Source organism: Pyxicephalus adspersus, chromosome 9, assembly GCF_032062135.1.
Source record: "Pyxicephalus adspersus chromosome 9, UCB_Pads_2.0, whole genome shotgun sequence".
Lineage (NCBI taxonomy): Eukaryota > Metazoa > Chordata > Amphibia > Anura > Pyxicephalidae > Pyxicephalus > Pyxicephalus adspersus.
Window position 1 is genome coordinate 53,755,221 of NC_092866.1, and position 27,530 is coordinate 53,782,750.

General features: G+C 37.4%; 1 protein-coding gene across 11 annotated transcripts in view; it reads left to right on the top strand.

The window, feature by feature from the left end:
• PHF21A (PHD finger protein 21A) overlaps window positions 1-27,530 on the top strand; it is a 79,745-nt gene that overhangs the window by 15,287 nt on the left and 36,928 nt on the right. For 10 of the 11 annotated variants that reach the window (XM_072422054.1, XM_072422056.1, XM_072422059.1 and 7 more), the window contains exons 2-4: window positions 9,078-9,216; window positions 13,677-13,709; window positions 14,265-14,330. In XM_072422054.1, the coding sequence (XP_072278155.1) occupies window positions 9,163-9,216; window positions 13,677-13,709; window positions 14,265-14,330 (153 nt within the window). In that variant the 5' untranslated portion in view covers window positions 9,078-9,162. Of the gene's footprint in view, window positions 1-5,995; window positions 6,536-9,077; window positions 9,217-13,676; window positions 13,710-14,264; window positions 14,331-27,530 lie in introns of those variants that run through there. The other variant, XM_072422055.1, reaches the window with a different exon arrangement.

Genomic DNA, 27,530 nt, shown 5'->3' on the forward strand with positions numbered 1-27,530 from the left:
TTTTTTTTTTGTAGTATTTCCTTTAGGGAGATTCACTCCCTTTAATTACCTTGATCACTGGCCTCATGGGGGAATGAAACTGTATTCCAGAATTTCAGTTGACACCAGAGCGGGAAAACCCTCCAATGGGGATTCCTATTCCTATGACAACGGTCTAAAGAAGGGTTTTCTTTCACTTTAGAAATATATCTTCTTACTTACTGTTGTGCCTACAGGGCATGAAGGGAAATCCCTCTAACAGGACACAGATGATAAGAAAAGAAACATCCAGTGGTTTTCACACTTCTCCACTCTGGTCTAAATGGGAGGAAAAAAGTGTGAATGATTCTATTAATTTTTATTGAAATTTATTTATTTTTTTTTTTTTTTAAGAGCACCACTGGCCATTTACCATGTTCCACTCCTTTTGCTAGGGAACTACCTCTGGGGAGACACAACATGCCTTGCCAGTTTATACTCCAACCCCCCGCCCCCCCCCTCCCCCCTTATAGACAGCCCAATAGAGAATAAGTGGGAGAGGCAGTGGGTGGTGCCAGCTGTAAAAAAAATTCAGATGCTGGTCCTTAAGTTAAGTTTCAGCCTAAACAACAAATTATAGAATAGTAGAAACAAAACAATATACAGTAACTTTTACTTGCAGTAAGTTTACTTGCATATTCCCATTTCAGTGCAGGCCATCTCCATCCTCTGTGGGAGGAAATCGTTTCAGAGTTAGAGAAATCCCCTTTCAGACATTTGCCGCATAAACAGATGTCCTCAGTGAAAAATTTTCACTCTAATAATGTTTGGGTGATAACACTTAGATTTTCCTTTAAGTCTTTGTGAACTACAAAGACTTGTAGAAAGAACCGCTGTCTGTAACCGGGAAATAGACAATAGCAAAAGCCTGGCTAGGAAACCTGGTCAGAAACCTTTTACTACTATTTTCAAAAGTTTTGTCAAAACATTTGAAAATGGTAAAAGGTTTCTGACCAGGTTTCCTAGCCAGGCGTTTGCTATTGTCTATTTCCCAGTTATATACAGCAGTTAACTTAGGATATGTTCAGGTATTTGTAGTAATTTCATTTGGGAAATCTGTGTTTTCAAGTACACTTTACTGAGACACTGTGTCTATTCTCATTAACAGTCCATCCAACTGCTCAGAGATTATTATACATGTGGTAGAAAAAATGCTTTTAATCTCTGAGCAGTTGGATGGACTGCTAATGAAAATGGGCACAGTTTCTCAGTAAAGTGTACTTGAAAACTCTATGATTCTGCAAATTAAGTTACTAGAAATACCTGAACATATTCTTGGTTAATTAACTGTATGTGGCAGGAGCCTCCCAACCTTGGTGCCCTCAGCATGAAAAAATGATTGTTTATTTGTGTACCCGGTGATGCCCCGGCACTTAAATGCAACACAATTATGGGTTTACTTTAAGAAAATGGGTGTGGAAAGACCTATCGGTATGTCTGTCTCCACAACAACCAGTCAGATTTTTGCTTTCTTTTTCCCATATTGCAAAGGGTTTCTGTCTAGCATGCAAAGGCTACTCAAGACTTTATAAGATAATTCTTTCTTCAAACACCTGTATTAAGTTAGTTACACTTTTCTTGCTGTTCTTTGCAAGTCAGACAGTGTAAAAATGCGTTCCTCCCATGAGTTTTATTGGCTATTTTAGCATTAGAACAGAATTGGAAAGGATATCATTAAGATGTACAAAATATGTACAGGTAGATAACACTGAAATGTAAAATTCTGTAATATTTCACAACAAACATGCTTTGTACTGTCACACTCACTCCTTGCAGTAACATGTTTTTATATTTGACTTACTTTTTCCATTTACCTTCTACCTTTATGAACAATAGCATAGAATATGAACATTTTGACTTAATTTTTTTTTTTATGAGCTAGATGCTGTGCCTAATATTGCTAGAAAACATTTTATTGGGTGCCGGTGCAATTTCTCTGTGCGCAAAGCTTCTCCAGTGTATGAAAAGTGAATGGGTTGAAAATAAAAACACATAAGAAGTGTAAAAATATCTTGTTGAAAATGTTGAGACAACTCAGAACAGATGTCACATTAATTTGATGTGCAGTACAAAAAAATGATAGCAGCTCCTATTTGCTCATTTTACGACACCTGCTCCAAGCAGACAGTTATTTATTTTTTTAGCTGTTCATTTTTGCTCAGCTTGAACTGGAATTTACTTTGTAGTAACAGACAGCCAGTACCTTTATGTGCTTTAAGCCTTTTCTGGATTCAAAATACTTGTGTTCTTTCTTTCTGCACCCATTTGGGATGATCAGTTATACATTAGACTTAGCAGTAAACGTTAACTTCCCCCATAGCAATTTTACTTGATGGATCAGGAGAGTAGTGAAAATTAAAAGAGAAGGGTATTCATTTTTGGGGAAATCACCTTGGGGAAAAAGTGTGTGTGTGTGTGTATATGTATATATGTGTGTGTGTAGTGTGTGTGTGTGTGTATATATATATATATATATATATATATATATATATATATATATATTATTAGAAATGATACATGACTAGTATATATCCAGCTGCTAAGGAACAAGCCTTCATGTCCTATACAGTACCCGCCTGATTGTAAAGACTCTGACCGGAAATCATGCTGGGACTAGTTTAAGGATATGTACACACACGTCAGATGACTCTCGTCCGATAATCGCCCCAGGGCTGATATCGGACGAAAATCTCATGTTTACAGGGTTCGTCGTTCATGTATCTGTCCTAGCGGATTCACAAACAATGAATGATCATGGAAATGAATGGGAGAAAGCACAGCGGGGTGCTGCTCCGTCATTCTCCCCCCTCCCCTCTTCATAGAGCAGAACGGTGCTGTATGTACAGCGCTCATTTATGTGTCGTGCAGCCGTTTGTTGTTGGGAAGGATTGTGAAGGATCCTTTCCAACGACAATCATTGAATGTGTGTATGCAGTCTAAGACTCTTAAAACAGCTCCAATTGGATTACCATACACAAGTTACAGCATGTGTGTTTTTTTTGTTTTGTTTTGCTTTAGCCATTTCTCATCTGTATTGTGGTGTGCTGAAAATAAAATAGTAGCTGGTGCACTATCATGCATTGTGGGATTTTATGGCAATTCAACTACAGAGCCTTTACTAAGGTGATTTTCAGGGCTTCTATTGGATAAAAAGTAGTATAATAGGGCCTTCTGTCAGAGCTGACAAACAGTTGTGCTATCTTTCTACTGTTATTTAAAGCACTTGATGAGGTTTGAGCACACAAGAAATACAGTGTAAAATTGTGCTTAAGCTCACTTGTTTTTGTTTTAGCTAGAACGGGGAAGATGTAATAAAATATTTGTTGGGTACTAAATGTGCTCTGTTTTGCAATTTTATGTTTGTTAGGAAAATTTCATCTCCCTTCATGATCTGTATAAATTTGTCTCATGATCAGGAAAGGAAGTTTTGGCTAATAAGGAAAAGTAAGCAATCCATAGGTTGTAAGGCTACGTTCACACGTCAGATGATTCTTGTCCCATAATAGCCTCAGGGGTGGTATCAGACAAGAATCTGGCGTGTGTACATCGCTCGTCCAACGTCATTCATGGATCCCTCCTGCTGGATTTACGAATGATCTTATTACAAGTGAAAGGGAGAGAGCGTCATTCTCCCCCCTCCCCTCTCCATACAGCAGAACGGCGCTGTATGTACAGCGCTCGTTCAGTCTTTTGTTGTTGAAAAGGAAAGGATTGTTAAAGATTGTTTCCAACAATTATTGTACATAGCCCAAGTCTTGCTAGCTTTGCTAAAGATCATGACTTTTATAGTGGTATCTCTCCTCTTTCTGTTTATTTACCAGGAGTGAGAAAATGGACAGATTCTATCCCATTGTATGGCCTTAAAGCAATTCTAGTTTTTGCTTTTAACTGGACACTGATAGGCATGAAGGTACTTTACACTGCCACCTTTAAACCTCTGAGTGCAAAACCTTTTCATTAACAATCTACGAACATAAAGTTTTGAATATTGATAACTTGATTGATAACCATCATCAGTGTAAAGTACAAACCTATATTGCATTGGTACATTAAACTGAGTTTGTGGCTTCATTGGTTAATAAACACAATATCCGTGAACTGCAAGTTGAAATATATTCATGCAATCAGTGCTAAGTAACCATTAAGAATTTTGGAGTGACTCATTTATGCAAGAAGAGAAAATGTTTGTGTTTTCATTTTTTCTCTTACCCGGACAGTGGTGGCAGGGCTAATTATTGCTTTTGCTTTACAGGCTCTATAATTATGTCATAAAAATATTACTTCTAATAGCTACACAGTTTGAGATTCTCGTTTTGTATATTTTTGTCTAATGATTTTTATGTTGGATTATTATTCTGTCTGATGTCCTTGGTCACTACCCAAAGTCATAAATATTTAGTTTTCCTACATTTAGGTGGGTTGTTTGGCCTTTACATTCTTGGCTCTTAGGACATACCTGGATAGGACAGTGATTTGTTCTGGTTGCATCTGTTGTATAAATTGTGGGCTGAAGACAGGATTTCTCTAATCTAATAGCTGCTGTTGTTCACCATTTTTATATGGGGAATTTTATTTATGACATTATTGGAACTATGTCATGTATGTGCAGCTACTGGATTTACATCAAATTTCTGTAAATACAACTAAATAAAAAAAATTACGTGTGGTACAGTACCGCATCCTGAAGGGTTTGCTCTGTGCACCTATTGGTTAGCCAGACATAATGAGTCTGATTTATTAAAGCTCTCCAAGACCGGAGAAGGTAGACCAGGGTTCCTCCAGAGGTTGATAAGGGTTCCACTTTGTGCCTTTTCAGGTCACTTTTAACTGGCACCATTATTCTTTTTGATTATCGGACATTCTTCCCACTGGCCAGCAGTGTAACAGGCACTCTTCCTAATAACCACCCCACTGATATGGCTATAGTAATCATAGCAGGCGGTTCCCTGAAGACCTTAAAGTTTTTTTCACATATTCCCCTACTTAAAAAGGTTGATGAACACTGAGATAGACCATTATAGGTAAACCTGGAACGGATCTGGTCCAGGGTTTAAAGCATTTGCCAGTTAATAGCAAAGGATTTTAAAGAAAACCATTCCTGGTTTGCTAGATCACCCAGGTTCACCCATGATAGTCTATATTCTCCAGTCTTGGAGAGCTTTAATAATCAGGTCCAGTCTATGTATCTATATGTTTTAATAATATTACAACAATAATAATTATAATAATATACAATTGTTTTTTTCTGGTTCAGGGGTTTTTGTTTCCTTTCCCAACTTCCAGCATTCTCAGTAGATAAACTGTGAAATGTGTCCATCACAATGTAAATACTTTAATCAGGGTGTATTAAACAAAATAAATTCTATATATAATTTGTAATTGTGAATACATGGTGGCAACTATATTTTTACATATGTAGTGTTTATTGCTGCTTACAATTGTTTGTACATTGCTGTATTGCTGTACCATCTTTCAGGGTCTCCACCCCAGGGTACTGTCAAAAATTTCTGGGCACCCAGAAGGGTATGGGAAGGTTCCTTTAGCTGTCCATATATTGGACATTATTCCTGTTGATTGCTTAGTTTTAGGATGTGACATGTATACAACTTTAGGATGCTTTCTCTGACGGGTATGTTGATGTTTCTGTATAGCAACCAATCAGATTGCAAATCTCATTTTTTTCTGTTTGGGCAGAAAATTGAAAGCAACCACTTGACAGGTTGCTATGGCAACACTTTCTCCCTGTCCTAATATGTTACATTTATAGAAGACACTTATGGTTTACAAGTCTTTATGTATTTTAGCCAAATGTGTTTAGAATCGCTGATTGCGAGTTAGAATTGAATTTCATTTCTGTGTGCTTAAATTGCATCAACATAAACCAAATGTTAGCTCCTTTAGCAGCAGCTAGGGGGATTATAAAGATTACTCCCCTCTATTCTTGTGATACGTCTTTGAGGTCTAAAAGTAAAATAGAATTGGCTGCCATTGCTTCTGGCTTTTTGGTGCATCACAAATGTTTTTTCTTGTAAATGTTCTTTTAACCGTAATTGGCTGGTTCTCCATACACCCGTACAAATTGGATGGTGATTGAGTCTGCTACTTTTTAAGTTTGATTTAGTGTAGCATGTAAATACGCTGAATTGAATGTATAAGATCCCTCTTTGTTTTGCAAAATACAGCTAAAGGTTTCTGTTTGACATTCTAAACAAGTAAACAATCTCTATATGGTGCACAAAGCTCAGAACCTCATTTATGTCCTTCATTCTCTCCACACCCTTCCAGGCACTGCAGCTCACAGTGGTAATGTTTCTGCGGCAGAGTCGCTTCTTTTAATCTATAAAGTAGTGGGGAGTTTTTTTAAGTGTGGCCAGGTGTTTATTGTAAAGCTACAGACTTGTGAATCAGCAGTGAATGTGAATAGCTATGTCCCCCGGCAACATTTTTCCATACTGTCATGCAAGCAAGTACAGCCTACATGAATGGCAACTCTGCTGTGAACTTGGGAGCAAAGCAGGTAAACTTCACTGGCAGGTTCAATACATATTTTTAAACTTTGCAGGGGGACTAAAGCTCACAATGCAAATTACAATCTGACTTTATAATGTCTGCACACGCTTCAGAATTATGAAATGATTACATTTGAGGAGAAACGTATACAATTCAATTAATTTATAGACCCTCAGACAGGCCCTTGTTGCACTCATAATTAAGTTTTGCATTACTTTTTTTTAATGTATTGGCAGGTTATATTCTACTTTGTAACATAATAAAGAAAGTATATTTAAATATGATAAGTTGTTTTAAATTGTACCTAAACTCAGAAATTTCACTTTACATAAAAGGGTAGACAACCCTTTTATGTAAAGTAAAAATTCTGTTGTTTGTTTTTTTTAAGTGCAACACCCCCTTTTTTTCAGCACCGCCCCGTAATTCTCGATTGTCTAAGCGATCGAGAATGAATGGGAGCGCAAAGCCTCCCGGTATACCTACGTCATGCATTCCGGGGAGGCTCTTGGGTGTTCCTTCTGCGCATGCCCAAGCATCTCTGAAAATGGCACAGCATGCCGGCTTGAGGACGGATGCCGGGACGACGCAGGACCCAACGGAAGACACCTCCGGATGGATCGGACTGCCTTCGGGACTAAAGGTAAGTCTATTTTTGTTTTTTGTTTTATGCAGTTTTCAGTTTATTTCCTCTTTAAGTGTGCAGATTGGTTCTATAATTCAAAACTCTTTATGTTTTTTTTATTTTGAATGTGCTGAAAACCTTCAGCACCTCTAAGAGATGATCTTTGGCCATTTTGATTGGCCGTTTTAGGATGGCATAACGCTTGCACAGGTGCGCAGGAGTTCATTTATCACTAGCACATGAAAGGGAGGCTGGGATTGTCAGATATTTCCTTAAAGCTGCGCATGCTCAGCTCAGCTTTGTCCGCAGAAACCCAGAGTGTTCAGGCAGGTAAGACAAAATATTGCAGAAGGAACATCATGTGGCCCATTCTGTAATAATGATTTGCCCGATTGAGCATTTGTACCAGGAACTGTTAGTTCCACTTTAACAGCAAAAAATAAACAAAAGTTATTACAGCAATTCATAAAGAATGATGTAATTGTATTCAGGCAGACTTCATGGACATAAAATTCCTGAAGGTAGAGTGGATTTATTTATCCAGAGCTTCACAGCAGCTGTATAGAAAATTCTAGAGAACTGTGACATAAATGTGAGATGTTACAAAAGCCCCTATGTACCAGTACCTTTAGGATAAATATAATTGGATACAATAAGCCACAAGTAGATATTGGCAGAGGAAATTACGTTCAAATCTCCACTGTTTTCTGCAAACATCAAGCGTGGCCCCTTCTTCATTTCTCTATTGGTTTATGAGGCTGCCCATCTTATCAAAAGGCCCATAGGGGTTTATTTCTGCAGGAAAGGTTGAGACATTTATTCGTCGTTATCTCTGGATCTATTGATTATTGTAACATGTGGCTTTCAGAGTGTACCTTAGCTATGTATTTTATGTTGTTAGTCTGAATTAGGAATTGTTTATGTGTTGCTTCATAGTGACCACTCAGATTTAAAATCACAGTGGAAAATGACAATATTCAATGTGAAATCTCCAATAAAGTTGTAGAATCAAGGTTTGGTCTGGCTGCCCTTGAAAAATATTAAACGAAGAAATGTATTCCCTCTAACATTTGTAATACCCCATAATATTCAGGGACAGTTTTTGTGTCTTTGTTGTCAGCAGTGAATAACTTTACTTTTGTATATAGGATAATCTAGAGAAAGCTAAAACCATAATAAAGGCCTCTTTTCAACTTTGTAATCCATTGCCTTAACATTCTTTTCATTAAGGCCGCCCATTTGTATGAAAAGGTTGCCAGTACGGGAAACAAGCTTACACTGTTTTTTTCCAGTGCATATCGAAATTGCAAACTGTAAATAATTTTTTAAATGGTGCAAATATTGCTCTATCACAGTAATTAACAGATGTGATTCTGCCATTTCAAATGTTTTATGTGTGAACTAGGTATGTAGTAACAAAATGCAATTTTACGAGTTTAATAGTTTGTGTATATTTTTAGCAGGAATTTAGTTGGTAGTGCAGTATCCTTGTGATAACTTTGCATTATTTAGGTATCTTGTGCCAAAGCCGAGCTAATTTACAAATAAATGTTCATGTGTGGCCGGTCTATTGATTGTTGTGTTTCAGTTCTTCATCATTCTATCCAGAATTATAAGGAACATCTCAGACCCACCTCAGTGTTCTGCCGTGGGTTCTACCATAAACCTACTCAAACCTGTCATTCAAATGAATGGGAGAGGTTGGGGAACCGCTTTCTGCATGCAACTACACATGGCTGCAGCAGATTGCCATTCCCAAAACTGACAAGTGGCTTTAGGAAGTGATACGGGTTGCAACCTTCTTGGCCCTTCTTAATCCAGCACAGATAGTGAACGAAGTACTTTATAATATTATTTGTAATATTATATGTCTAAACATGCTTTTATCACATTTGTGGTTGCTTAATCTGTTCTTATTTTTCAACAGGTTCAAATCCTGGAAGACCTTTTCTTTCTGTGAAAAGTCCAGTTTGTTAGAGTTGGAGCATTTGGAGGAAACAGGAGAAAGGAGGATGGAGCTGCAGTCTCTACAGGAGGCCCTGAAAGTGGAAATACAAGTTCACCAGGTAAAACATCTTGTTTACTAAGGACTACCAATTCATAAATTTCCTCTACCCTGTGTTATATCCACAAACCTTTCCTGGACAGGAAATTGGCCTTTAGTGATGGGTAGTAAGGTTAAGATGCACTGGATTTACTGTCGCTGTAAAATTCACCTTTCTGAAAAGATTAGGGATGCCCTAATTGAAAAATAGGTCCACTGATGCGTTAAAATAGTAGTAAAAGGTAAAGTGTTCAGATGTTGAGGTGTGTAAGATCAGAATCTTTTACCAAAGTGGGTGACATCTGTCAGTCTTAATTTTTGGGGAGGATGGGCCTTTCCCATAATGTGTAAGATTGCTGAAAATCCATCACTTCCAGTGAGAGACGTCCGCTCTCTCCCATTCTTCTTCCGGGTCTGGCATACAGCATCTTTGGCTCTTCTATCAGGCAGCCATTGGTGATAAATCTTTAGTGTGTGCCAGAAATGACATTCTCCTAGCTCCTCATACTCAGTGTTAAAAAGCTGGGATTCTCAGCATTGTAAACATGGTAAAAACTGCTACAAATGACATTTTTTGGGGAAAAGACAGCAATTCTGTGTAAAAATAGATCTACATCTTATTTGGTGTGGTTTTTTTTTTTTTTTTAATAAAGCTTATTAAAGCAAGAGCTGCTTTTAACATCTTCAGCTGCTAACAACTTCTAGTGTGTTGAATGCTTGCACTGCCCTGCTGCCTGTGCCCCTTGTGTTTCCTTGGGGGTTGTGGGGGGGACGTGTGGCATATGAAGTACTCTATAATGTTAGAGGTTGAGTATACTACAGGTCTTCCTAGCTCAGTTGCAGTGATACAGGTCAGTATTATACAACAACCGTACCTTTTTAGATAAAAAGATTTGTTTATAATTTATAAATACTGACAATTACTCCCTAAGTTCAGATTGCATATTACCTCTCAATAACTGTTTTACTTTTTATGTTTATTTAAAATGTTTGATTGCAAACTTCCTTAAAAAAAAAAAAACTTCAAAGAAAAACCTGTTTTTGAAATTTGTTTGGTTAAAATTGCACTTTCATTAACGTGCCAGATAAAGATGAAAGGAAAGCGCAACAAATACTACAAATATAACAGCTCTTTGCTATACCACTTTTGCACAGGGATCAGATACATTGCAGAAGTCTTTCATCATTTGGATTCTTTCTGCAGATGGCAGCTACAGCAGTGACATCTGGAGGATGAGCACAGTCACTACACTTTTTAAGGGCAATAATTATCCACAAATTGGGTTATATTTATTAAAGAAGTTCAAAGTGTTCATTTGGATAAGTAAATTATCACTCTGAAAGGGATAATTTAGCTTAATGAATGTAAAGAAAAACAAATTGTCAAAGAGCACTTAACTACATGCAGAGAAATGAGAAAAAAATGTTTTGCTTTCACAAAATTTGAAAACAGTAGTAAAATTCAGTACAAAACATGAACTATTATTTGCCGTCTTTCTCCTCCTGTTTATGAACAAGTCAGTAGTATGGTCTGACCTATTTCCATTCCAAACTGTTGGGATATTTACCTGTTTAACACTGAACATCTTCTGTAGCCTTGTAAAGTGGGAGGTGTTTTGTTTTTGACTTTGATATTCACAAACAATGCTTACATTTTGGACTATTGCTTGTATTTTTTTTAGCTCTGTGGCCAGTTCACTAAAAAAAATGTCTTCGTCTTAGTGATCCATTTTGGCCAAAAAACAGGTACTAGGTGGCTGCGTTGCCTTTTCTCACCCAAATTCCACCCAACTCATTCCAAACAAACTTAATTGGGTTTATGTTAAAGCTGAACTAAACCGAAAACAAAAAAAATCACACTTACCTTTAACCCCTCTAGCGGTATTCCTGAGTGTGACTGGGGGTGGATTTTACCTGCAAAAAGTAATCCCGAATCCCGCTAATCCCGAATCACACTCGGGGTTGCTAAAAATCATAAAAAAAACACCTTGCTCCGTTGTCTTCCCCCAGGCGTACTTCTGGTCCCCGCACGTCCTGGGGACACGTCTTCTCTCTTCGATCTTCAGCCAGAGAATGGAGAGACAATCTCCAGGGTTTCCCGGTGACATCGGTGCATGCCTCGGTGCGGGCGGGAAGATTGGCAGAAAATTCAAAGAATTTTGTATTAGATTCAATACAAAATAGCCATATTGAGTCCAATACAAATAAATCTTAATATAATATATATATAATTATAATATATGTACTACTGTACAATTATATTACATTTCCCTATTTTTTTTTTATTTTTAACTGATTTTTGTGTTTTGTTTTATTTAAAGTTTATTATTAAATTTATTACATATTGGACATATTTAGGTGAATTATGCCTAAGAATTAAAGCCTATGATGTAAAATAAATTTTCATGCAAAGAAAATGTAACACTTTTGGCATGGAAATACGGACAGAATTAGAACACTAGGGGGGTTAGTTCTGCAGTTCCCTAGATGGCCCTGGTCCTTCCTGCAATCCAGTTCAGCGTGATCCTGGTCTGAGGAAGAGCCGGGTGCCTTCATCTTCACTCTTCCTTTTTTTTCCTCAGTCTTGGTACGTCACGCCATCTTGCATTGTGCAGGTGCAAGATTGGTTGGCTTAGCCCGCTGTAAAGTGGAAAAAAAAAGAGAGACGATCTTTTGGTCTAGTGGGTCAAATAGCCCCTTACCTATCCTGAAGGCGTGTTTGGGGGTCATTGTCCTGTTAAAAAAAACAAATGATGGTCCTGCCAAGCGCAAACCAGATCTAACTGTACATCACTGTAGAATGCTGTGGTAGCCAAGTTGATTAAGTGGGCCTTGAATTTTGAATCAATTGCCAGCAGTGTCACCAGCAGAGCACCCCCGTCACACCTCCTTCATGCTTTACAGTGGGAACTAACTACACATGTAGAAATCATCCTTTCCCCTCTTCTGCATTCCTCATGATGGGTGCAACCAATAAATCTCAAACTCATCAGACCAAAGTACATAGTCTAACGTCTAATGTCCAGTTCTAGTGTTTCTTGGCCCAAGAAATTCTCTTCTTGGTTTTCTTTTTTCTTTGTGGCTTGTTTGCAGCAATTCAAGCATAAAGGCTTGATTCTTTGCTTCTATTAAAACAAACAAAACATTTTTTAGTTTGTACATGTTTTTACAGGTTGCCTGAACCACCCAGCAATTTTGGGGAGCTCAGATTGCAGGCCAGAGGGCAGCTGAACTAACTGATTTGCATATATTGAAGATGCATACTTAAAGGTTCCTTCTTTAGATTTATCAGTAAAAGTAAATCTGGTTGGCATTGTGGACTTGAGGTAACTTCCTATTAGGGAGGACGTAAAGGGGATTTTTTTTTTATCCCACTTTGCTACAGATAAATTTTATTAAAATGCAAACAGTAATTTATGAGTGAACCTTCTTAAGATACAGAATAAAATATTGTAAATGTGGGTTAATCTGAGCTTAGTAACATTCACGGAAGGTGCACTCTGCTTTCAGTTATTTGTTTCTGCTGGCCTATTTAATTTTTTTTGTTCTTGTGCGCTGGTGTTTGTCGGAGTCATTTCATTCAACATGCTGACTGCAGCTTCCTGAAACACTTGTTCTGCCCTGTCTGGAGTAACTCTGCTGAAAAGCTTTCCATTATTGTCCTCTTTGGTGTTGTACTAAATGTGCCACACTCACTGTAACCCTTGTTAATTTTTTTTTTTCATACAGGTTTAGTGTAAATATCAAATCAAATTAGAGAACAAAAGGGCTTGTTTATGTTAAATGAAAATTTGACTATTAACTAATCTCATTGAAGCAATGTGAAGTATAGGCATCTTTCAAAGCTATAAAGACACAAAAACACTGCTTTGTAATTTTTGGTAATGCTAACAATGTAACAGCAGAGCTCAGTGAGAGACGATGAAAAGCCATACAAGGAGCCAATTGTGTTCTGCAGAACAAGGAGTTTTACTGGAGGAAAGAGTTTGTCACTTTGCTTATCCTCTTATTTAGGAGGAAGTGGGGGGGGGCTGTAAGTAGAAATAAATCCACTAAAAATGACTAGGACCTGTTATAGACAGAGTTTTACTGTGTGGCAGATCTGTGTGAATCTCCAGACTGGATGGAAAGAAATACTAATCTATGATAAAACATATCAAAATAGTATGTACATTTCTGGTGTGTGACAACACTACACAGTATAGTGGGGCTTCATTGGATGACATGACATTGTTCTCTCACTTCATATAGGTAGGCATCATTAGACCTTACCAATGGACAGATATGCAAATAAGCTTCTTCAGAATAGAGAAGTATTCAGTCCTATATGAAGGATACCAAAATGCAGATTTTATTTTTGCCCTGTTCCTATTGAATTATAATGAGATTGATCATTTTTTGTTAAATTTTTGGCCAGAATGTTGAATATAAATTGATCCGGCAAGGCTATATAACAAATATTTCATTTCTTTTCTTTTACAGAAACTGGTAGCTCAAATGAAGCAGGATCCACAGGTAAATGTGTTTTAGATGAATTATTAAGCTGTAGAAAGTTTTATTTCGAACAGCCCTGTTATTTAATTCTGATGCAGTATACAAGTTTGGTGCTTTTTAGGAAAGGTGCAGAATAACAATTTTTTCTTGTCAATTGTTGACATTGTTCTCTTGCTTTTGCATAGAGTATTTTTTTTTTTTGTTCAAGTGTATAAAGTATTGTAATTATGTACAAGTATTTGTATATAGTTATATTCATAGCAAATTGTTTAAAAAAAATAAAATAAAATTGATGTAAATCCTACCTGGACAGAGAGAAAATGAGACCACCAGGTATCATTTTAGTGAAAGCTGCAGATTTATTGAAGCTGAAAACAATTTCTGAAATGCCAGTAACAGGTGAAAGTTCTAAAAAGGCCTTTTAAGGTTGGATTTAGATGTACTTCAGTACAGGGTGCACCCTGGCACTTGGTTAACAATGCTTTCTGAACTATTACCACGTTGTGTTTTATGGTCTCATCTCTGCTAGGAGACTTTTTTGATAATAACTTTGTGGCATTCCCTTTCATTTGCCAGAATGCAGACTTGAAGAAACAGCTCCATGAACTCCAAGCCAAAATTACATCTCTGAGCGAAAAGCAGGTAAGACCATGTTTGTTGTACTCTGTAATCCTAATTCTGTTTAAAACTGTGTACCTTTTTTATTAAAAATGTGTTTTAAGCCTTTTTTCCATGCAATTTTTTTTACACTTCTATTAAATATATTTTATTAGCTGTTTAGAAAATGGCATTATTATGAAAAGTGCAAAATGTTCCTTTGATAGTAGGCTGATTTTTATTTGTGATTGAGCAGTTTTTTGTTTGACACAAACTCAGATTCAAGGTTGCTCATGGCCCACCCCTCTGCTTTGTTCACTATTGAGAAACACATTTAACTTTTTTATTCCCCCTGCATCTTGTGGCTTATTCATATATTTCTATTTATAAACAAAAGCCATTTCCTCCAAGGATAGTGTTAGCCTGCAATCTCCTTACTTTATCTGCCGGTGTGAAAAGAACAGAATAGATCCGAAGACCTAAATATATATTGCAGACTGGAAACACAATGCATTGAAGCCCCACATTCAAGTACAGACTAAAAATTGTGGTTAGTTCTATGTCCAAGTACTGGTAGTATAAAACAACCTCAAGGTGCAGTCATGCTCCTTTAAGTCACCTGTGTTGGCATGTGAATAAAGCACTTACTGAGGTTGGCATACTGCTAATGGCTCCTTGTTTGTGACTATTTTTCAATTTATAGGGCCTCAGTACCTGGTGGAATTGCCTGTTGAACAGTGCGGGCAATGTTTCTCTAGTTACAGCAGGGCTGCCTGTGTGTATTCCTTTTTGCATCACCTTATAAATATTTACATGCAATTTCAACATGGCTAGTATGTTGTTGTCAGACCTAAATAAAAATCTTTATTTTATGGGCCCTTTTTCTGGGTCTGGTTGACAGGAAGTTAAGTGGTAACGTGGTGCTGACAAACTTGGGTAACTGGGTAACTTGCTAAAGCTCTGCAAATGATAGGTTTTTGTAGATGCATTTGCTTTATATACAAGGAGGCGTCAGATATAATGCACACAATATTTTGACTCTAAATCAATTCAGGGAATACAGTTTTTGTTTGAGATGCATTTAACACGTGCATTGTTTTTCCAGAGGATTTTTTATAAAACTATAATAGCAGACACAGGAAGTGAATTGAGCTAAGAACTTTTGACTTCAAGATTCATGTACAACATTCCAGATACTTCCAAGTGATTTACAAATATGTGTTGAAAGCAAAGCACAAATTGTCATGTTTGTTTCTTCTTATACCAGCCGAGTTCCTTAAATTCTCTTCTGTACCATTATGTGTGTAATCAAGTTTAGTTTACAACAAAGCTGTTGGAAAGGAGATATAAGCATGTCATTGCTGATCTGAAAGTCTTTCTGGGCCACTGGCTTCAATACTTTAACCACCGACTTGAAACAAGCCTGTCATTTTGGAAGACTAGGTATCTTCAGGAGTCCCTATCTGCATACTTGTTACATGTCAAGATCTTAACGGGTTGAATCAATTGGATAAGCATGGCAACTATCGTGGTGTGAAAAGTTTACATAAACGTATATCTTGGGTCAAAGCTTTGTGATTTTATTGAGTTTTTGTATGGGATACATTTAAGATAAAGCTGTAATCAAACCTAGCATGAGGAAGGTCGACAATGGCAGGTCCACTGGGCAGACAGGCACCTTCATTATAGAATAAAAACAGATTGGTAGCTCTGGTTTGTCTGGTAGGAGCAAAACAAATAGTGGTTTGAAAATACCCCTAATAACCGTTATGGAACCTCTGGAATATGTTAATCTACAATACTGTGAATGGCTGCTACCAAAACATTTATCATTTTATACTTTAAGGCTAAGATCATACAGACGGGGGAGTGCAGGATCCCAGGCAGCAGGTGGCCTGCCAACCACCTAACATTCACCACCGTCATGCTTGTTCAAAACGTACAAGTAATTGAGTGACTTTGATGGTAGTTTGCTTGGTCTTCAGAGCCCAAATTTATTCCATGGACAGCCATGAGCATGATTCTACTTGAAGTGCTCCGACCAACGACTGTAGTTACCTGCTATGAGAAAGTGGTAATCTAAAGGCTACCCCCACTATCAGTGTGAACAAGCCCTTACTCTTTGTTCTCACTACTAAGATTTGGTTAGCACCAATGTATTCATTTTGAGTGCCACATAAGGGTCTATTACAAAGAAACGTTTACAAATGTATTTTTATAGTTTTTTTTTTTTTTTTCAGCTTTGAAGGGGAAAGTTGACACATTCATATTCTTGCAATATTGATTTAGTTAGCACTACTGCATTAAACAAAATTCAATAACAGTTGTGCAAAGCTTTAAATCACAAATGTTTAACTTGTCAGTTGAGTTGGTGGGGTGGGGAGGGAGGAGGATAGTACTTCTCATAGTACCAGATGGAATGAAAAGATTTTAATACCTCACAAATGCCATATATCAAAGTTTTATTCCTGCTACTGTTTGTGTGTTTTACTGTTTGAGGGTTTTATCTAACAGATTGCTACAAAGTATAACTTTGAAATGACAAATGTTAAGAAGAAATGCTGAACAAAGGTTTTGGGGTTTCTATTGTCTGCAAATTTTTTAGCTTCTTTTACCATACTAAAAGGAACTTATTTGATGACTTCACTCATTTGGTTGTCTCAGCTCTTTTTGTTTGGTGTCAATTGGCACATTTCTTTCAAATGTCGTATTTTTTTTTTTTTAATAGACAAGCATTTGGAAAAATAAAAATGTAAATTTGCTGCAACACTCAACTCCTGAAACCTGCGGCTTTGTGTTGCAGTGCCAGTCCTTTTGTGGGTTAATGATGTTTAGCATCTTTGACACCATTTCCGTGAACCCAAAGCATCATGGAAATGCCCCATGGGTGTGCATAAATATGGCACCTTGCACTCAAAATGCATCAGCCTGGCTTTGCAAACTATTCAGATTATTCAGTACTAGTGAAAAGGACTGTGTGTGTCATTTGGCCCACCAGATTACTTTTTTTTCAGGATCATAGATGTGGAGCCAGGTTTCATCCTCAGTCACTAACCTAGCCAAAAAGTCCTGTGCAGCTTCAAAATGGGCCAAAACGGTTTTGGATGCTTCAACTCGTTCATTCTTCTGATCACTGTTCAAACATTTTGGCACCCACTTTGCTGAAAGCTTGCGCATGTCTAGGATAGTGGTGATAACAAACCCAACACACTCCCGTGAGATGTCAAGTATCTGGGCTATCTTTTTTGCAGATATTTACCGGTCCTCAATAATTAGCTCATGGACAGCATCATCGCAGGTTGCCGGGTCAGTTGAGGTTGGGGGTCGCCCATTATGTGGCTCATCTTCAACGGTGATATGTCCAGTCTCGAAACAAGATATCCAGGTTTTGGCAGTGCTGTAGGAAGGACACTTAGCCCCCCCCCCCAGTGTTTGTGACATCTTAGTGTGAATGTCCTTTGCTGACTTTCCCTGGAGAAACAAAAACTTCATGATGGCCCGTAACTCCAATGACGTGAAACTTGCTTGTGCCTCTGCCATCACATCTTCTCAAAAGAAAAAACAGTTTTAAGAATCGCAAAGACCTGATATTTGCACAGTTACATACTACGATATTCGGCTGTCATATGCCCCCACACACATTTTTTCAATATCATCTGAAAGAGGGCAAAGCCAGGAACTTCTCAGCACCCCCTCCCTTTTCCCCCCCTCCCTTTTCTGTCCTTAACCAGTTTTATTTGTTTTTTCTTTCCCTTTTGTTTATCACATCTTCATGTTGTGATTAAATATGCAAAAGAAAAAAAAGAAAAATATTCTGCAAATAAAAGTATCAGAGATGTTACTGTTGGTGTAATTTAAAAAAAAAAAAAGTTTACTTTTTTGACTTTGAAAATTCACTTTCCTTATTCAAATTTTTGTTTGTAGTTTACATGATAATACAAGAATTTTTACAAATCAACATTGCTATCACCAAATAAACAGGGCTGTATGGTCCCCAAGGAGTGTAAAGATACAAGAGGTAAAATGCTTTTTATAATACAACATTCAGATCAGGCTTCTGTGGGCTGTGGATATTTAGCAGGGGTTTGATACCGGAAAAATATTTCAATATCTGCCTTGCGGTAAAAAGGTTGAGAGGTCCCAAAGAAATGGAAAATAATTGTTGCTAGTATGTTCTGTTAAAGCATTTTCTAAAGGGCGACTTAAATAAAGAAATATATTTTCAAATTGTTACAGAACTTTATCCTGAAGCTTTGTTCATTAACCAGAAGAAAATGCAATTTATATTCCTATGTCCTGGAACAAAAAAATGATTGTGGGAAAATTATTTTAAGACCTGCTGCTGCATGCAGTCATTCGGCGCATTAAATTCTAGATCTTGCCTAGATGTCTTTACAGAACTCTTTTCTGTCTATTACAGCAGTCCCCAGTGCTTGTTAGAAAAATGGGGCCATACACCATGCTAGCGTTTATTAAAACTGTGTTGTTCTGGACAGGCCTTTAGTATGAGGTCCTTGCTATTATCTTACTGCTTTTATGCTTTACCTGGGATTTTTTTTTTTTTTTTGCTCTCATAGGGATCCTGTGACAAAGCTAACCCAATTGCTTCATAAGTTGCTTTTGGCTGCCTGTTGATGAAAGGCAAAATAAAGCAGAAATTCTTTATACAAATAGTTCTTAGTTGAGGTGAAATTAACAATTGGTGTGGGTGGATGGTGAACAACTGAATATAATAGTATAGCGTGATGTTATTTACCTTTCCTTTTTGCAGATTGTATTACAGATAGCTTCTAAACTAGCGATTCTAATGCAGGTCTTGTCAAGTCTCTCTGAAAAACTTTCAGGGTAAACTTTTACTATACCAACATAATTGATCTCAATCTTCAGGTCCAGCACCCCTTTCTAGGCTTAAAGTAGATCATCAAAATAAAACTCTTGGTGGGGAATACCTGTAATTTTGACCTAAAACTCCATGCAAACTTGTGTTCTGTTCTCTAATGCTGTTACTATAGTTGCAAGGTAAAGATGTGTTTATTTTGTTTGGGATTTTTGGAAAATCATAGCTGCCAGCAGGTTTAAATGGGAACACTAAATTTCCATAGTGTTTCTTCACAGTTTGCTTTACATGTTTTCCAATTTAAGCAAAACTGGGACAATTTTGCTTTCAGTCCTTGTTGCGCATATGTAGTTATGGTTAACAAAATACCACTTACTAAACTGATGGGCTACTTTAAAGTGTTCTCGCCCCAAATGACGACCTCTTGTCGTTTTTAAACCTACAAATAACAAAGTCTGCTTTTATAGTTAGTATCCTAATGAAAATAAAAGCACTTAAAACTGTATTTTGGACCTTGGGGGCTTCTAAGTGGTCTGCAGTAATGTTACCCAACTGTGAATTTATTATAATGGTTCAGGAAGGTAGAGTCTTATTTTATTCAACAGCAGCACTGCAGGATGCCAGCTTACACTTAGAAATACATAGAAATGGACTTAAAATATTTATAACAGAAGTCATTCTGTCTGCATCTTCTGTATAAAGAATTTCTTTGTTTCTTTCTGTGCAGAATTTTTTCTTTTCCTTTGCATCCATTTGATAAGCGAGTTCTAAGCACACTTTAACATCTGAGATGATTTAAAGCTTTTACAAATCGTTGTTCTTTGCCGAGTGTTCAAATCTGAGCACTCTTAATGCATCTAAGTTCAGGTCTTTAGACAGCTGGTGACCACATCAGGTAAACTTGTCTTTATCCAGCTGAAAAATATACGTTTTAAATTTTTAACGTGGATGTCTTAAAAGTTTTTGCAGCAAACGTCCTCTTACACCTCTGAACTTGACATCGATTGGAGTTCAAAAAGTAAAGATTTGTTATGTTGTAGGAACATGCAGAAAAGTTATTTGTGCCCAAGCTGTACCCTGCCAGCTCTACCTTTGTTAGGCAAAGGCACCAATGTTCTGGAGCAGTGGTCACCAACCTTTTCGGTCCTACGGATCACTAAAATCATCCCGCATGCGTCGTGGGGAGCCGGGTGTCACTCAAAGGGGTAGAAACCTCCCCCAGAGTGACATCATTATGACACAACCCAGGGACACAGCCCGCCCACCTCCCTAAGCCTGGGAACTGTACGGGGGATGTGGTCTGCAGCTCTGGCCGGTGCGTCCACTCAGCCGGGTCCTTCTCCTGACCCCGCTCAGGGCTGGGCCAGCCAGAGCCGCTGATCCCCGGCTGGCGACGGCTGTTCTGGAGCCTCATAGCAGTATATATGCTATTGAGATTTGGGGATGTCAGTAGTGTGGTATTCTTTGTTGGAAAGAATGTTAACATTACCTGAGGGCCTGTAGTATAAGGATATCCTCCCTGTTTACATTTTTTATGCAAAACTGTTCTTTGTTACACCATTTTTCTTTAAAACAACAAGATGGATAGCAAGCTGAATGATTTTACTTCAAGGTCTGATTTTAACAAACCTGGTCTTTGAATATGTGATTATGACAGGTAATGGAACATATTTATGTGCATCAATTGGTCAGTGCATGTATGAAAGATAGCGGGTATAACAATGCTAAAATAACTGAAAATATAACCTGCAAACTGTACAGAAATGTTAGGTGTGTGGTAGATCACAAACGCTGCCAGGAACTGGTAGTATATAGTTGTCATTAAAGGATGTTCTGTCTGCTGTTAGGTACTTTGTATTACAGAGCAGTAGCATTTAACTGCCTCCATTGCAGGGTTTATTGGCACAGAATATATGTACGATGTAGGATCTTTACGCCTTGTCTGTGGATTTTAGTTATTCAGAGTCCACACAGACCAGCGCCAGGAAGAGCAGCCAGCACTCAAATTATGTTAAAGTTAATAAAGCAAAGTGCTTTCATTCTACTGGTGCTGCCAGCATGTTTATGTTGAATGTTCCAGGCATATATTGCAGAAGCCTTTTTAAATGAATGTGTTTCACATAAACTGCACTCCTAAGCTGCGGCTTTATTTTGTCCATTAATCAGGGTACCAGTAAAAGTTAATGCTTACAGCCTGCTATGCCTCTGTGTCAGGTGAAATACATTTTGGATAATTTTGTGCAGTCTGCACCTTCCCAGGAGAGTGGCTTTAGAAAGCTTCCTGCGGTAGTAAGTATATTGACCCCCCACTGTGGGCCAGTATTTGCTGCGGGTTCACTCATGTGTAGGAAATGTCTGATGTGCTGGCTTTTTGACATTCATGCGTAGTTAAAAGAAGTGATGCTCTTTTATTAGATGTAAGAGAAAAAACACATTCACTTTGTAGGAATGTGGCCGTCAAAACTGAAGATTAAAGTTGAACTGGGTGCATAGGTGAAACCACTATATTAAAGCTGTTTTTACCTGCCGTAGATCCGTATGCTGTATTCCCCGGATTTGGACAGCCCTACACCTCCTGTGCCACTGTCTTTATCTGTCTCATTTGAAACCCCAATGTACAGCCCTGTGTAATATGTAAATAAAATACAATCTAAAGTGTGGGATAGCTGTGAAATATTGTAATACAATGAAACTGATATTTTTTTTTTTTTTTAGAAGGTTATCATCCCATGTCATACCACTGCAATCTTACAGCAGTCTAATAAGATCTTCTCCCGGTCACTGCTCTGGTCCTCCTTTAGTGTTTCTTCTTTGCTCATACGGCAAATCAGCTGATGCTAAACTATTGAATAGCGAAATGGACAAAAGTCTGATTCCAGATTATTTTCAGTTTGGCTTTTGGAATATATTTATGAGAACCACATTTATTTTCCATTATGCCGTAAATAAATGTGTGTGACTATTCCAAAACGGTAATAGGTAGGAAACTTGGTTGAATACACAAAATAACTGCAACATGTAGCATACTGACCCCCCAACCACCTCCTTTATTTTAAAAAGATACTGTAAGGATATAGATAGACCATATAATGGTAGCGAGAGAAAAAAAAACATACTGCAGTATTCATGTTGACAGGGAATTGGTTACTATGATCCATTGTGACAGAGTGTATGTGATGATTTGTGTGTCTCCAGAGAAAGATGTTCAGCCCCAGTCTGCTGATATTGCTGGTTAGAGGGTACTTATCCTGACATTAGAATTTAGAGCAACACAGTACATTACAGTGCACTCCATGCTTTTATGTGGCATGTTTACAGCTTCACATCCTTTCAAACTTGCAGTTGTTTTATTTCTTCATTTTCCAAAGCTGAAGGGAAATTTTGAATGCCAGAATCATGTGTTCAGCTCTGTTTTTGTTCTATGGAAGTTTAACATTTACAAATATCAAACATAAGGAGCTGGAGTGCCATTTGCCTCTAAATTGACTACACACCAAAAGAGCAGTGTTTCGTGTAAATAACATGTGTGGGGATGCTTTTTTTTTTTTTTTTTCCTCATACCTTTAAATGTCAGACACATATTAGGGGGAGGTAAGAAGAATTGTGCAGGTGTGAGACAAGAAACAAAATATCTTTTTCCTATCATGTTAGCAGCACCTTGTACTCACCTCCAGGCAAGCTGTTTGTCAGTCTACATGCTACAGTGCTGATAATCATTTTATGCAAGCAAGGAGGAAGATAAATTTGGTTTCATGCAGAAACTGGAAAACCGTTTTACATGCAGTACCAACCAACATGCTGCTGGTGATTGCTGGAAGTCCTCCCACTTTTAACCCCTGCTTATTAGCAGATACAAAGCTATTGCAACTTGGAGAGCTGCTTCATATTCCTCAGTGTGATACAGCCCAGCTTGTTTCAATCCATTCATTCAGTGCAAATGCACAGCCTGGACTAAGAGTTTGTTCCTCAGTAGTACTGTGACTAGTGAGCAGATGGTACACACAGTTTCTACACTTCGCATTCTCTCTCTTTTTTTTTTTTTTGTTTCTTCAAATGTTTTCTGGCCTGGAGATATATTGTCCTTAAATGTGGAAGGCTACATTTATTTTCTTCTGGTACAAAAAAAAAAAAAATACTTGTTTATCCTGCCAGAAATCCTGTGTCCTTGTTGCTTGCCATGCACTGAACTGAGATCTCAATCAGTATTATCAATATTATTATCAATGTTTCCAAGCAGTGGGGCAATCTTTGTAGTCCAAATCTGGAGAGCAGCCTAAATTGACAACACTACTCCACAGATATAGTACAAGTAAAGTGTGTCACCCTAAGAAATGTGTTTTTAGAGGGATCACTGGTCTAGTAAACTACTGTATTATATGTTTTGGTTTAGATATTTTGCTTTTATGGATTATGGCACAATTGCAGCTTCAGCTGTATAGAATTGGTGTTTGGTCTCCAAAATTCTTAGAAACGATCATTAAATTTGTTTTCCATGGTGTACCCTCAGTTGTGTATTTACTTTCTTGTAGAGATTATTGTACCATTTGTATTGCTTGAGTTTCATGCTTTTCTCATAGTTTATTAAGGCCACAGCTGGGGTGTAGTCCCCTTCCCCCACTCATCAATCCATGTTAGTGGTTTTCAGATATTTTGTGCCAACACACTATTGCTGGTCTGTGATGAGTTTACGACATTGTGAAGACAGAGAATGCATGCCTCAACGTGAGGAGCATCACAATCAGCCTCTTCAAACCTGGTGTGACAGTGCTTTAAATACCAGCACATTGAGCGGGAGGAAGCAGGAGAACAGAGACAGGTGCCTGATTACTTGTAGCAGGGACAATTAAATCTCCACTATCATTACAAAGATGTTTTGCCCAAGCAGTGCCGTGCAATCAAACAAATGTCAGAGAAACGCAACATCTGATAAAGTGGCTTATCATTTTCAAAATCTAAAAATGTCATCCTCCTGTTGCTTCGCTTGTTTAGACCATCTTATACTGTAATATTGTATTAAATTGTTTGTATATTGCGTATGAGATGCTGGTTTGGTGATGGGAAAGATTCTTGATTTAAGGGTGTAAGATTACTTGGTATCTATTATGGTTAAAAACAAAAGCAAAAAAAAGTTTTTGTTTTCTTTCTGACAAACACAGATAACAGTTTATAATGTTACCTTTGCAATAAAAATATCCAGGCTGTCATTGCTGATTTCCTCTTGAAAATGCTGGCTGCTTGGTTTGTTTTCACTAATAGCTTTATTATTTTATTAACCACCTGAGCGTTACACTGATTTCTAGATTTCTGTTCCAAAAGCGTCACAGGTTTTCATGAAATTTTTTTTTTTAAATTGTAGACCTGTAACTTACAGAAATATGTCCGAATAGGGTTCTAGTAGATATCATGAATATAAAAAATGTTTGAAACACACAATCATGTAAAAAAAAAAAAAAACTTTTAATAAAATTAAAGGAAAAACTCAAAAATCAGCTTAAACAAGAACACATAAATAAATGAAAAATACTGAAAATGCGATAATTCGGTATAATGTATAGTAATATATTTTTCTAAAACACCTCCCTAGTGTCCGTCACATACCTATAGACAAAACCACATAAATATATTTTCTATTATTTTGTATTGGATTGGATACAGGACTTTGTATTAAATCCAATACAAAAAATTTGAATTTTCCGCTACGACCCTCATTGACGGGCGCACGCACGCGCATCACCAGGAATCGCCGAGGGACGCATACGCAAATGCCGGGTATTCTAATTCTTTCCAAACTTCCATGCAAAAAGTGTTACATTTTTTGCATGGAAATTTATTTTGGATTGTAGGCTCTAATTCACCGAATTACCGCATAACTCACCAAAATATGTCCAAAATTTTATAAATTTAATAATTAAATTTTTTTTTTATAAAACATAAAAAAAACATTAAAAAAAAAAAAATCTTTAAAAAAAACTAAAAAGTTAAAAAAAAAAAAAAAAGTGTAAAATGTAATGAAAAGTAGCTTATATAATATATATATATAATACAATTATATATATATTATATAAGGATTTCTTTGTATTGAACTCAATACAGCTTTTTTGTATTGAGTTCAATACAAAGGAACTCAATGCAAAATTTTGAATTTGCCGCCCCGCCTCCCTCCCGCGCCGACGCACGCAGCGACGTCACCGGGAAACCCCGGTGATCGTCTCTGCACTCGCCGGCTGAACACAGAAGACACAAGACGTGTCCGGAGGAGCGGAGGGAGAAGGTGAGTATTTTTTTTTTTGTCCAGCGATCGACGCTGGACAGGGAGAGGCACAGGGATAGGGACAGGGAGAGGAGGGAGAGGAAGCCGGCTGGCTTAGAAAAGAAAGCCAGCTGGCTTTCTCCTCTAAGCCGGCCGGCTTTTTCTTTTAAGGAGAGGGACACCCGACGCTGGAGGACGACGCTGGAACATGGACCCGACGCTGGAACACGGAACCGACGCTGGATTAGCACAGCGGGACCAGGTAAGTGGGGATTTTAGTGTAGGCGAAAAAATACGGGCTTAACCAAAAGAGCAAAAATATTTAGTGCGAGAAATTACGGGCTTAGCGGTTAGGGGGTTAATTACTTAGGCTAAGTAACACCTTACATTTTTATCATTGGAAACTATCTTTCATGATCGTTTCTAGTGCCATGAAAGAACGAGAGCAGTACACACACACAGTAAATGTTCTGTTTTATGGAGAAGCGGGACGAGAGTGTAAACTCTCTCTTGCATAGTGGTCGTTCCCAATAATCATTCATGGGTTCATCATAAGGGATCCATGAACGACATTTAGCAACCAACAACACGTCAAGATTTTTTCCAAAGACTAGCACGACCTTTCGTGACGGGTGATGAATATCCGTCTTGTTTACATAGCCTTACTTGGAATATATATGTTTAGAAAGTCAGGAAGTTGTTTAGTTTTCACTGGTTAGTAACTTGCAGTCAGAGGAAGACATTGGGCACAATTCTGAGTTGGGCACACCGGGACATTAGAGGTTCCCTTCTTCTTTTATTTAGGCACTATAATGTTTTAATAATTGCAGTTAAATCCTGATGTAGGTGAAGATTGGAAAAGTAACGCAAAATGTAACTATGACAGGCTGCTTTGTGCAGTGTGGGACTTTTATCTACACCCAAACCTACATATTAGAATGTTTAAATTGTGCATGTATGTATGTATAATAAAAAGGCAAATGTAAGAAAAATTTAGTTTGTAATGTATTTTCCAAGGTGTCTCATGCCATCAAAATTATTAATCAGTTGTGAAATCTGTCATTGACACTCGGGCTTTAAATAAATGTATACCTTTGTCTCCCAAAGAATTTAGCAGTATTTATCTCTTTTATTATCATTATATATTTTTATTAATTATTATTTATTAATTTTAATATTAATAATTATTATATATTAAATTAGTATTTATTATCACTTTTATCTCCTTAGGTAGGTGTTTTTTTCATTACCTTGTAAAAAAAATGGGTAATTTTGATCCCTGAATTGGCAAAGGATGTTTAGAATAATTTGGTAAGGTTGATCAACTCTGTAGCTCTGATAGGGATCATTTTTCAACTCCGTTTAGAACTGGGGATGTTGAGCAACATATGACTGTCAATGTTAATATGACTAGGACTAGAGAAACTATGGTTAAACTATGGAGACTGTTAGGAAACAGTTTAAAGGGGAAACTTCTAAAAACTATGGTTGCTGCTCAGATAGCAATAATATCATGGTACATCCATGACCGTCATGAAAGTTGTGGCACTTACTGGTGGGGCCTTTTTTCTGATATGTACTTTATTGACTGATGTGGATGCTTCTTTTTAGCTGTCTAGCAGCAGGGTGCTTGCAGAAAGAAGAGAACCATCTTGCTTTGTCAGTATTAGGGGGCTGGCATGCACACATTGCTGAATTAGCTGTCCCCCTAACCTAGAAACACTCCTGTGAAATGAATATAGGGGAGTATGTATATCTTCACAATGTGTGGAAGGGAACTGATTTTTGCCCAGAGGTGAGTTTACTATAGCCTGTAAATGTCCAGGTCGCCTCTGCTGTTACCGGAGAATCCCATATTGGGGATATTTGGGGTTTGGTTGGCCAAATCCTCCTTTTCAGGAGAGGTTGGAATCTTCATATATCGTTAAACCTGTGGGTTGTTTTGGTAAGGAAATTATAAAAGGATTATGTTTATTACCATTTAATAATTCTATGGGGGGGGAAGCTTTTCCCATATTTTGTATTTTTTTTTTTTTTAAAGAAAACCGCTCCAAAAAAAAAAAAAAAAAAAAAACTTCCTTTAAATCTTATGTTTTTATCAAGAAAACACTAAAGCACATTGAAACAGTCGTTGTGTGTAAATACTGTGTAACCTTTG